The 13,018-nt window shown below is 43.7% G+C and overlaps 1 protein-coding gene across 1 annotated transcript in view; it reads left to right on the top strand.

Annotated features, from left to right (window-relative positions):
• SLC1A4 (solute carrier family 1 member 4) overlaps positions 1 to 11,824 on the top strand; it is a 34,354-nt gene extending 22,530 nt beyond the window's left edge. Inside the window, exons 6-8 of the mRNA XM_054062098.1 lie at positions 2,064 to 2,258; positions 3,704 to 3,838; positions 6,224 to 11,824. Coding sequence (XP_053918073.1) covers positions 2,064 to 2,258; positions 3,704 to 3,838; positions 6,224 to 6,458 — 565 coding nt within the window. The 3' untranslated portion in view covers positions 6,459 to 11,824. The remainder of the gene's footprint in view (positions 1 to 2,063; positions 2,259 to 3,703; positions 3,839 to 6,223) is intronic.
• The last annotated feature ends 1,194 nt before the right edge of the window (positions 11,825 to 13,018 follow it).

Raw genomic sequence — 13,018 nt, 5'->3', positions numbered from 1 at the left:
CTTAGTGGCTTTCTATGATGGGGTAACCACAGCATTGGACATGGGAAAACCAATGGATATGATGTATCTGGACTTCTGTAAGGCCTTTGACACAGTCCCCCACAACATCCTTCTCTCTAAATTGGAGAGAGATGGATTTGATGGGTGGATGGTTTGATGAATAAGAAACCGGTTGAATGGTCGTATTCAGAGAGTAGCGGTCAATGGCTCGAAGTCCAGGTGGAGACCCTTGACAAGTGGTGTCCCTCAGGGGTCCGTACTGGGACTGGTGCTGTTGAATATCTTCATCAGTGATACAGACAGGGTGATTGAGTGCACCCTCAGCAAATTTGCAGATGACATCAAGCTGAGTGGTGCAGTTGCCACACCGGGAGGACTGGATGTCATCCAGAGGGACCTGGACAGGATGGAGAAGTCAGCCTGTGTGAACCTCATGAGGTTCAACAAGGCCAAGTGCAAGGTCCTACACATGGGTCGAGGCAATCCCCAATTTCAATACAGTGTGGGGGATGACATGATTGAGAGCAGCCCTGCAGAGAAGGACTTGGGGGTGCTGGTCTACGAGAAGCTTGCCACGAGCCGGCGATGTGCACTCACAGCCCAGAAGGCCAACTGCATCCTGAGCTATCTCAAAAGAAACATGGCCAAGAGTTTGAGGGAGGGGATTCTGCCCCTCTATTCCTCTCTTGTGAGTCCTCATCTGGAGTACTGTGTCCAGTTCTGGAATCAACATAAGAAGAATATGGAGCTGTTGGAACAGATCCAGAAGAGGGCTACAAAGATGATCAGAGGTCTGGAGCACCTCCCAGGCTGAGAGAGTTGGGGTTGTTCAACCTGGAGAAGAGAAGGCTCCAAAGAGATCTTATAGCAACATTCCAGTACCTGAAAGGGGCCTACAAGAAAGCAGGGGAGGGAGTTTACACAAAGGCTTGTAGTGATAGGACTAGAGGCAATGGGTGTAAACTGGAGAGGGGCAGAGTTAGACTGGACATAAGGAAGAATTTCTTCACTACAAGAGTGGTGAAACACTGGCACAGGTTGCCTGGGAAGCTGTGGGTGCCCCATCCCTGGAGGTGTTCGAGACCAGGCTGGATGGGGCCTTGGGCAGCCTGGTCTAGTGGGAGGTGTCCCTGCCCGTGGCAGGGAGGTTGAAGCTAAATTATCTTTAGGTCCCTTCCAACCCAGACTATTCTTTGATTCTGAGTTGGAAATTTTTTTGGGCAATGGTGAAAGTACTTGCCTTTAAAAAGATCCTCCCAGCCATCCTTTCAATATTAAGTAAAGTCATGGTCAGTAGTGAGGACTTCTGAATTTAGCTCTCTAAGTTCAGAAGAATATAGAACAAGTTTAGACCAATTTTGCAGGAGCAAAGCAGACTTATTAGTAGTGTAAAGGGACTTAACATCATTGATTTCAAAGGTCTGTCCTGATCAGCTTTTATTTGTCATAACTAAACTATCAAGCATGTAATTTACACTTCTGTGAAGGGGCAAGCACCTGATCAATATCATAACTATATAAAATTATTTCAGGTAATCTCTAAAAGTAGATGCATTTCTGTCATAGGAGCTGAAGTACACAAGGTAGGAGAGGGTTTATGAATAAAACCATGTCATTTGTAATGCAAGAAATAAATCCAACAGTGATTATTACTGTTATTGGGTTTTTTTATGTTCATTTGAGATGGTACTAGTACAAGAGAAATGCTGTTGCATCTGTTGTGTTTATATTGGCACCTGTTGGTGTATTTTTGTGGTTTGAGACTTGATCATTCCACAGCCCTTTCAGATTGCATTCTATGTTAAGTCATGAGTTCTTACTTCTGGGAGATTAGCGTCCTTATCAGCTATTTCTGGATGGAAGCAGATTATTAAATACCGCTGCTCAAGACCAACAAGGATAGTCCCTCTGTGCTAGCATGACAGAGGGGGACTAAAATGGCATCGTTGTCTTGACAGTTCAAGCTGCAGCATATTAGAAACATGAAAGCCATGAAGCAGTGACTTTCCATTCAGTGTACCCTGATGCTTCGTGTTTGATTTTTCCCTGTTTTCTGTTTCTAGTTCAGCCACTCTCCCATCAATGATCAAATGTATTGAGGAGAACAATGGAGTCAACAAGAGGATCAGCAGGTTTATCCTTCCTATCGGGGCAACTGTAAACATGGATGGAGCTGCTATTTTTCAGTGCATGGCAGCTGTGTTTATTGCTCAGCTGAACAATGTCGACCTCGATGCTGGGCAAATCTTCACAATTCTGTAAGTTGCTTGCTATTGCAACCACATCCTTCTGGCCCCTAGACATATTCAAGCCTGTGGTCTCCCTGTTAATAGCTAGCTGTTTGCATTCCACATCTCTGACCTAAAGCTTGCAGACTGCTATGAAACATAATTATAGAGTGATTAAGGGATGGAGTCTTTCAAGCTTTATAAGACTTGCCAGAATCTCGATTTAATACAAGGTGGAACCTGGGAGGGGTAATTGAGTTCTGAAACAGATTTTGAGCTGTTTAAAGCTGTTTCTCACATGAAATTCCTCTCCTTCCTTAAGCATCTCACTCCACCCTCCACTCACAGTTAAGCCAGGTAGTTGAGGCATGCTCCTCTACCCAGAAAGCTCCCCCTGATTTCCCCCTCTAGATGTCTTAGAAAATCCTCCTGCCAGCACCTCAGTTCTTTATATAACGGTTTTGTACTAAAGACTTTGCTCCTGCTTACCTGTTCCCTTCCTACCATCAAATCACTGGCTTCCCAGGTCAGACCCATTATCATTCCCTTCCTGACTGCTTTGCCCCATTATCCGCTCCACTACCTCAGTCATTGCCTCCTTCTCTAGGACTCTCCTCTCCATACCTGAAATATCCTCCAAATCCCATATTGTGTCATTCTCCTAAATTCCCTCCTCAAAATTCATTAAGTGAGGATTCTACAGGGAGTTCTATCCCTTCACTTTGCCAAAAAGCCGTAGCTGTATCCACCAGATCCCTCTTAGGGCTGATTCATGGCATTTTTTTTACTGTCCCTGGCCAGGTTTTATTTCCTTCCTTATTGCGTTTCCCAGTATATTGTCTGTCTATTTAAGGCAGGGCTGGGGTATCCTTTTCTTTGCGCATGGCCAAATTAGCTTTTCAGGTACTTTTGCTGGGTTGAGTGTTAACACAGGCCTGAGGATTATGCAGCATTAGCTCAAGGAAAACTCAGTTGTAGACATCTGCACATTAAAAGATGTGTGGTCCATTAGCATGCGCACCACAGGTTTCCAGCTCATGATTTAGGATCAGATGGATTGAATACAAATGGGACACAGAGAAGGGACAGTACCCTGCATGGCAGAGTTTACCTCTATACATTTGGGGACAGGAGATGTAATCGGCATATTTGAACTGATACATGACTTGAAAATGGATGTATTAGTAAGGCAGCAGGATATACTTGCTTTGGTTGTTATTCTTCTGAAAAGACAATCATGGTAATAAACATACAGCCATTGCTTTGGTAGCTGCTGTGGATGCCTGCTGAGCAGCTTTGCTTTGTGTCTATTGCCTTGCATCAGCAGGCAGGAAAGGGTTTGCCTGGGAAGCAAACGATCCGTGTGTCCCATGCTGCAGTTTGTTTACATTTCCCATAGCAGGGAAATGTGACATAAGTGTAGAAGAGGAGTGCTGTGGAACTCCTGCTAACTGGGTACACAAATTGCTTTGCAGTGTGACAGCTACTGCATCCAGCGTGGGTGCCGCCGGTGTCCCAGCTGGAGGAGTCCTCACCATCGCTATCATTTTGGAGGCCATTGGACTTCCGACCAACGATCTCTCCTTGATATTAGCAGTGGACTGGATTGTGTAAGTACTTTAGGCCACACATATCTGCTGTTGTGTGCCATGTAGCAAGTTCAGATGGAAACATGGGGCAGGGTAGTCAAACTAGCGCATCATAAAATAAAAGCTTACAAGATATGGTTGGCTACCCAGCTGGCTACAGGTAACTCTTATTAGATAATGGAAAAGGTGGTCCCTTGTCAATTAAAGCAGTTAGTATGCTAAAACACCTCTTCAGCTTTTTTACTCAGCCTTTATTGAAACATATTTCTTCCTGGTTTCAATTCCCTTTTGAAGGATTGTGAAAGGTTTGTTCGGGAAGGTGTTGATATTGCTGGAAATTAGTTGGACACTAGGAGGGAAGGGGAAAAAGGAAATTGGGTGTGAATATTGGTGGAAAGCTTTCTTGATCATGTGTGAAGCAGTCTCCATCAGAAGCTGTTGTCAGCTATTGCTTGAACTATTTTTATAGTTTTAAGACTGGTCAAAGCACCAGCACAAGCATCACAAAGAGATGCTGCTCATTGGAAGGGCAGGGACATGGAGGGTTTGTGGCACTCGTCACAGCTGTAGAAAATTTCACGGCAGGAACATGCTGCTGAGAGTGACGAGTTTAGTACACAGTATTACTACCTTTCCTTTTCCTCTTGTGGGGAAGAGCTAAAAAGTCAGATCTTTGCTCAGCTCCTCCTCTTCTTTCCAAAAACCATTCGCCTCCTTGAAACATGGGAGATTATCTACTTGCCCAGCTCTGTTTGGAAGAGCTTATCTCACCACTTAGCGTAGTGATGTCCTTGTTAAGGCCTACATTTACGCTTATACTACCTAAATTAAATTAAGGAAATTCTAGGAAGTTTGTTTTGCCCTGAGTATTGAGGATCCAGCCACAAGTGCATGATAAGCATAAATGCCACACGCAGGTGATTTCTTATAGCTTAGATGAGTCCTATGGAAAAGGGTGTCTCTGCTTTTCCTCGAACAAGCATCTAAGCACTCATGAATTACAGCATGCTTAGAGTTTAAATGCTAGTGGTGTAAGCATGATCTTCTAATTTAAAAGCATAACTGCTTTCAAGCCATGTAGTTGAAATTTGATAGTGGGCTGAAATCACTAGTCAGTATGGGTCAAGCAATCTGAATTCCATTGCATTTTTTTTCCAGTTGACAGGTTCCTGGGCAGTTACTGGTTTAGACAGTTCATAATCCCTCTGCCTTGCTATTTGGAAACACCAGCTTCTCTGTATAGATGGTGTACTTCCACAGCAGATGTGGAAGTTAGGATGGCCAAAGACAGTCTTGAATTCCAGAGGCTGGGGAAGATGACAGCTGTATTGCCTCCTTCCCTTCCCACAGCACACGTCAGTGGCACATAATCATATTCCTACAGCTTCATTAGGGCCATCAGACTCTTTCTTGCTGTCACCTCCTGGGGATCAGACGACCTCCAAAGAACAGTAGAGGCAGACAAAGCAGTGGCTCACTTTAGGCCATCTTCCTCAGGAAGCTGTGCTTTCTTGAAGATGAACTCACAAGTACCTGTAGGCAGGAATGAAAAGTTTGTCCTTCCTTTCACTCAGGGCTGCCTGCCTGCAGCCTGTGTTGTGCTGGCTGCCTTCAATTCAAAATATGTAGTATCTGTCTGTGGTCAACACAGATTCTAGTGAAGGAACTCAGCCTTGTGGTAACAAAAGGGGGAAGGGGGGAGGGAAGGGTCCCATGTCTTGTTTTAATGCCAGCCATTTAATTACCTTGAGAGGACCACAGTTATAAGTTAAGCACATATTGAAGTTAGGCTGCAAAATGACTAATAGAAGTCTCAAAAAGTGCATAAATAAATTGTTCTTCATTATGATCCATAAACCTCCTCCGTTAGACCCTGGGACACAGTAGTGTTGTGTTGTAGGACCAAAGATTAGGATAGGTGCTATTAGCAAGAAATCCAGAGAAGACAATCATTCTGCCTGCTTTTGGAAGGACTCCTTAAGTAAGTGTTTGGATTAAGGTACGAGTCTCTGTAGTTAAAAAAGAGAGTTAGGTGCTCTGATTCACTTTCTGGATAAGCCCAAATCAAGTTCTTGTTCTGAACTCACATTTGAAAAATGCCAGTCTGGGGGAGGCGAAGACGAAGAGGAAGGAGGTGGGCTAGGAAAAGAAGGGTACCTGAGAAAGACTAGTGCCATTGTTGCAACTCACTGAGAGATCAAGACCAGTTGATAGTAATGGCTTAAACCAGCTCCAGTGCACGTTTTTAGTTCTGAAATGGTGATGATACTTCTCTGGAAAATGCCTATGGTAAAAACATCCTCTTGTCTAGCTCACTGATGTTAATGAATCAGCTCCCTTTATTGTGTTGTAACTCTGTCAAGCTAAAAGCCTGCTGCTTTGCTTTTTGTTTCTGATCTCAACCAGGGACCGAACCACCACAGTTGTGAATGTGGAAGGGGATGCCCTAGGAGCGGGCATCCTTAATTATCTGAATGAAAAAGAAAAGAGAGACAAAGAGCAGGAGCTAAAGGAAGTCAACGTAGAAGCAGTTGCTAACAGCAAGGCTGAAGGGGAAACATCGCCTTTGGTAACCCACAAAAAACAAGTCTCCAACACAACCAGTACAGCAGACCCTGAATCCAAGGAATCGGTGTTGTGAACTAGAGGCCTTTAAACAACATGCGTCCTAGAGGTGGACTGAGGACTCATTAACACGCCTAGACACTTGCAGTGGTTTCGAGGGCTGAATGGCTCTTGAAAGTTTTCAGTTCCAGTCTGTTTTGAATTATTCTGGCCTGGGGAAGGGGAGGGAGGTGGGGTGGGCAGAGAAACAGTGTTGAGAAAGAACACACGTTTTATAATAGTATTTTAATAATTCATGTGTATACATGTATGTGTGTTGCATACACACATCCATGTATGTGAAAACAGTGCCATTGAGACTTCTGGTTTTACAAGGCTTCTGTTAGTAAAGGCTCATATGGCTTGGAGATGGGGAAGCAGCCAAACCCGGTATGTCCTTATTGTAGGGAAAAATTAGTAAGCTTGTGCTGCTGTTTGAATGGAGATACAGCCCAGAAACTGGAGTGGTAAAATGTTGCTTAAATTAGTTTCTGGCCTGGAAGCACTTAACAACCATTACACATATGATATGAAGCAACATTTTTCTCCCACTCCCCTTCCTCTCCTGCTCTCTGAACCCTTAAAAACATGAAATATATCCTGACAACTAGCCCTTTCTCCCTTTCCCCCTTTTCCTCTTCCCCCTTTCTCCCTGATTTTTTTGTTTCATATCTGAATTAATAGCTTATAGGGGTCCGACTCCTGTTCCATTCTCCTGCTGTATTGCAGCTCATTGAAGCTTTCATGCCTTTGATGAGTAACTCCCAAACTTTGGGACCAAACATAGGAGATCTTCATGCAGATCAAGGACTGTTTTTCTCCTTTTCTCTAACCAAACTGTTAAAGGAAAAAATCCAGAGAAAACACAAGTTTTGTCAAAATAATCCCTCTGTGGCTGAAAAAAGTGTAGAGTCTGTTCCAGCATAAATATGTCTGAAAGAGGTCTGCCTCTGATGACATTAAGAAGTCAGTTCCCTTCATGAAAACACGCATGCTCCTTTGCTAGCGTGCCATGTCCTGCTCATATTTATTTACTGGGTCAGTCCAAAGGAGTTACATCATATCCCTCTTCCAGCAAAATTGAACAGGAGGGGGAAAAATAACACGCATCATGCGGGAACGATGACAGGCAAGTCTGAGTGTTGGCTTGAAAGGGGAAGAGGTGAGTTTATAACCCTGTGTAGTTCTGTGATCTCTGTGTCCTGGGACAGCTGCATATCTGTTCCTGCCTGGAGTCCTGTTATAAATGTCCTGCCAGCAGCAGCTTACATTTAGTAATTCTGGGTGGTGCTGTGCCTGGTTAGTGATTAGTGGCATATGGTAACGTTTGCTTGAGGCTGAGCCAAACGCTTCTTGATTCTGACTCCAACTTTTTTCCTTTACAATTTACTTCCTGAATTTGCACTGCAAACCTGAACAAAGTCTGGCAAATTCATTGCAAAGATTCTGTTGATGTATGTTGGCTTTTCAGATAGGAAATAGTTACAAAATTATGGCTGTGCATATGCCAAGATTTGCCTGAGCTTGTGACTTTTTCCCTTGGCTACTTTAGCAAGATGATTGCATATGGTTGGTCTCCACACTGTTAATTCACCAATAGATATTTACATTTAACTTTGATATAAAGTAATGTTAAGTCTCTCTTTTCCTCTCTCCTCTTTTCAGAGGAAGCTACCTTGTAAAGATATCCCGTTGCTGATGGTTATATTCACGCACTAGGAAGAGGCCACTCCAATTTATAGCAGCAGCAGCAGCCTTCATTTGCAAAGCATCCTTCCTAGTAAATGGTCACAATTAATGTTTTAAAAAGCTCAGAATGAGATGTGGCTACCTCTGAGGAAAAACACAACGAGTGCGTCATTGCTGGCTGTTTAATTGTGTGCAGCAGGGCTATGCAAACAATTGAAGTAGGAAAGGATTAGTCAGCCCACTGAGAAACTGCAGGTAGAGTTTCTTTTTAACCAGTTTGTTTATAACTATGTCCACAAAATTTGGTCATTCCTTGGCTCATTTTCAAAATGGAAGGAGACAAACACAATTCACTAGGGAAAACCTGTGCCAAATATTTATTATTTCATTTTTAGCAGATCAAGACCCACTGAAACTTTGCATTTCCTCCCATTAGAATCATCCCAACTCCTTTCAACTCAGTGAACAAAAAGTATACTTTGTAGTAGACAATGGAAGTCAAGAAATAAGAGGTGTTTTGAAAAATGTTGGAGGTTTGAAAAAACAGTTCTCAACCCTTTTTCTTTTTTTTAAACAAGTCTGAGTAGTTCTTTGGGAAACCTGAATGCACCAGAACCCCAAGTACTTTGATTTTAAAGCAGTATATGGATGTTTAAAGGAAGTGGAAAACCGTAACTGTTCCCTATGGGCAAGGTGCTGTAGTTGCATTTTATCCCCCATCAGACATTTAGCTCCTCTCTTGCTTTCCCTCAACATGACACATGCAGCTGGGATCAGGAAATGAGAGTGGGCAGCACTCAAATGTCAATTCCCACAAAGCATTACAGCACCATCACATTTCTCGAATTTTATTTTTTTCACTCCAAAGCTGTAGTTGCTCACAGGTAAAAGTGTTCTCCTGGCCAAGCCCTGAGGCTGGGCTTCCTCATAGGCAGCATCTTGCTATTGCTATACTGACCTTTCTTCCCTGTGGTGCTGTAGCTTGATTGCACCTGGTCCTTGCAGCAGCGTGCCATAGGCTGTGGCACATTCTCTCTGAGAGTAGATCGCAGGAAAAGGTAAATTAAATTCAGTACCTCAGAGTCTTATTATTTTCCAACAGTGATGCACAAGCTCCAAGTCTTTGTTGAAGAAGTCCTCTCCCAGTTCCCACATGGCTTCACATGTTTTGCATCAATCTGAATGCCTAGGCCTGTGTGAAGCTTGTTAGAGCAGTCAGACTTAAGGAGGTCAAATCATCCCCTAACACTCCCTCTCCTGGAAGCAGGTACCATAGGGTTTATATGAACCCTGACTGTTTGGGTCTTAACCTGCCAGAAATCTGTAACCTTACAGAAGCCCTACTTCAGACTTACAAAGGTGCCAGTTCTCTTGTGGTTCGTGCAGCTCAAGAGGAATCCCAGAGTTTTCCATGGAAGCAGGACTGCTAGGTAACTACTGCTTTTCAGAACATCTCGGTCTTCTCTGTATCATCTGTGTCAGAAATTACCTTTCTTATTTTTGTATGATGTTCCCATTCCTCATGATGGTCATGCTGCATCTTCTAGGGCTCTCCACCTGTTTTCAGAATTTTTTCTTAAGGTACAAACGTAAAATATCCAATTCTCTCAGACTGTAAAAAAATTGGCACATTCCAATAACTGCCCTATAACACTGTGAATCGTGATCAAAAGCCTGATCCTAGGATCATAGAATCATGGAATTATAGAATAGTTTGGGTTGGAAGGGACCTCAAAGATCACCCGGTTCCAGCCCCCATGCCATGGGCAGCAACACCTCCCACTAGATCAGGCTGCCCAAGGCCCATCCAACCTGGCCTTGAACACCTCCAGGGATGGGGCAGCCATGGCTTCCCTTGGGATGGAGGGGTTAGGGTTGTACTCAAAGAATAGAAGTAGACTTGCCATTTGGTTCAAGTGGTCTAGGACTTCAGGTAAGGCCACTTGGAGAAAAATAAAAGGACTCTTGAAGGATATGCATTTTAAATGCTGTCTTTGACCTGCAGTGCAGACTGTTACACTGGGAGCTTCCTGTTTCCAGTCCCCATGCAGCCTCACTCCAAGAGGCTATGAGCTGAGAGGGAGCTTAGCAGCAGCGTGGGTGCCACTGGTACTACTGGCTCTCTCTCACCCAGGCACTGCACACATCTTGTGGTGGTGTGATACTTGACTCCAATGTCTCTTGAACAGACATATGTTTATGTTCTCCCAACATGACTGTAAATTGGAAACCTTTAGTCACTTGCTTTTTCTTTCAAGAGGAAATAAATTCCACCTCAAAACCACTATTTTTCTTTTTGGTTTAGTCTTTCTTTTTTTAAGGTACAAATTCTATCTTCAGGAAGGCAGGATACAAACAGCTCATGTCCTACTCTATTACAATTGCTTTTTGAGAGGAAGATATGGGAATACATGAGAGTCTGCAAGTCTTTGACATAGGCAATCCCATTTTGTCTCCGATGCCATTTATTCTTCCTCTTTTACCTTCTGTTTTTCAGTGAAGTTTCTTTGACTGTTTTGGACCATCTTTTATTTCTTTTCCAGGACAGGCTTTCCACTCCATGCTTTATCCATCGCTTCCTGGTTTCATCTCATTTTGTGGAATGCCCTGTGCTGTTTTTATGTATCGGTGGCTCAGGTATAAATGGGAGAGGGGACAAAGTTTTGAGGGCTCCAGCTGGTGCTTGGGAAAGTAGTTTGCATTCAGCCTTAACTCACCAGAGGTTTGTGAGACTCTAGTAATTTAAAGAGCCTCTCTGAGAGTACAGAACAGTATCTGTCTCTCCTCCTGAGAAAGATGCTTGTTCTGTTTTGTGAGATATGGCTATGGATGCCTGAAAAGCTGTAGTGAGCAATAGAAGGTGCCAGCACTTGGCTGCTATTAGGACATTTTCAGTAAAGACACTTTATTCCCAGGAATAGAGCTTTAGCTGAGTCTCGGCTGGTGTGGTGGTGATTGCTCTACAAGATTCAGGAATTGCAAAGGGCTCTACACCCTTCTTGGGGTGTCTCTTGCAATCAGGATGGCTTTTGTGTTAAGAACAGTCTAGGGACAAGCTGAGGACTTCCTCTGCGGGGGTGTGACAAACAGAACTGTGTCCTTTGGACATAACAGAAATGTGGGGCCAGCCAAAGTACCAAATCAGCAGTGAAACAGCCTGTGCTTTGTCTTTTCTGGGCAACCCTGTTACTGCCTTGAAGAGGCAATGCCTAGAGCTGGAGATGATGAGAAGTTGGGGGATACTATGAGGGGCAGGACAGTTTCATGTGCTCGCTGTTCATATACTCTTCCCTGGGCATTTGCTGTGACCAGTGCCAGAGATGGATATGACCTGGTATCATGATTCTTAGACTCATTATCCTGTGGTTTCTCCGTATTTTACGGCAGGAATAAAGAAAACTCACGTATTTAGGCAGTTCATCTTTCAATCAAGTCAAAGTCCCTAGTATCTTTGTGAGTGACCATCCTGCTGTATGTTGTAGTGTATGTCCTCAAGAACTTGCCAAAGGTACAAACCCACAACCTCTTTCTGTAAAGATTTGCAGTGTTGGTCACTCAGGTGCTCTGTTAGCACAGCACATTTTCTGCAGACACTGAAAAGCATCCTTCTGTTGGAAATCATTGTTTTTAATCCTGACCCTCCCACAGGAAGTGAGCAATCACCCTCAGATAGGAAGTCAAAGGACCAAAGGAAAGATGTCACATCTTCATTGATTTTAACTGGCAGTTCGTAATCACTTGCAGACCTGCTTGTAATGACTGATCTTGGGACGGATGAACAGCACAGAATTAGGCAGGTCACATAAATCCTCTGCCTGTGCATCCTTTTCAGTAAATTAAGTTTACGGGTACTTAGCTCTCTCTGTCAGGCAATAGTTTGTAGGATAGTGAATTGCAGTGTTTGGGAAGCATTCTTAAGACACTGAGGAATAAAACTTAGATAATAATGAACTTTTCAAAAATCTGAAAGGAATCACACAATTAAAGTATGCATCATGAAGTCAGATTTGCATTGTGCTAGAGTATGACTGTGATGGAAAGGAGATCCAGTGTATGCGTATGCTGCGTGAACTCAGGGGAAGCAGAGGAGCTAGTGTCAGCATGAGTCCCATTTCAAAAAGCTGATGTGATTTAGTCAAAGGGGGCACAGTGCCCTGTTATGTCTGCCTCCTTCTATTTCCACCTGGCATGCCAGGACAGATTAGGTTCAGCTAAATTAACAGACCTCACCATGGATTCAACATCTAAATCAGGAGTCTTGACAGACTAGTTTCTGTCTAACTTCTTTTAAAAATAAAAGAACAAATTGTCTTGTTGGCAGTATGGGGGAAAAAGGTGGAGAAAAAGAAGGAAGGGCTGGAGTTGCAGGGGGAACATCACAGAAGGCAGAGTAAGCAAGTGGATAAAGAAGCTGTGACCTGAAGGAAGCATCTTTTCCTCGGCATTTTGATACAGAGAGCATCAAAAAGAGTGCAGGCATCTGTCTGGCATGTAGCAGAGATGCAAATCCCTGTCTACTGACTGGCCAGAATTTGCAGGGAGAGGCAGCCGCCAAGTGCTGATGTTTCTGAAGTGCATCATCAGTGAGCAACAATGAAGCATGCAGTGTGCCAGCGTGGAGCTCTGATAAGCAGCTCCTGGCTGCTAGCCATGACCACCGAGAAATAACGGTACAGTTTTGAATCGGGGATTGACCCACATTCCTCCTTGCAGGATAGCTAGGACAAATGCTCTTCAGATAAGTGCATGGTAGCCATTATTCTCTGCGGACAAAGAAGAGCTTGTTATCTATGCACGCATATTGGTGAAAGCTGTGTTCCCTTGCTTCTTTAGTTTCAGGGAGGAGGGAAAAGGGTATGGCAAATGAATGGAAACTTTTTCCAGACACTGGGGAAACAATTAGACTGT

Source organism: Cuculus canorus, chromosome 3 (assembly GCF_017976375.1).
Source record: "Cuculus canorus isolate bCucCan1 chromosome 3, bCucCan1.pri, whole genome shotgun sequence".
Lineage (NCBI taxonomy): Eukaryota > Metazoa > Chordata > Aves > Cuculiformes > Cuculidae > Cuculus > Cuculus canorus.
The sequence above is the reverse complement of the archived record's forward strand: the minus strand, read 5'-3'. Positions and strand labels throughout refer to the sequence as shown.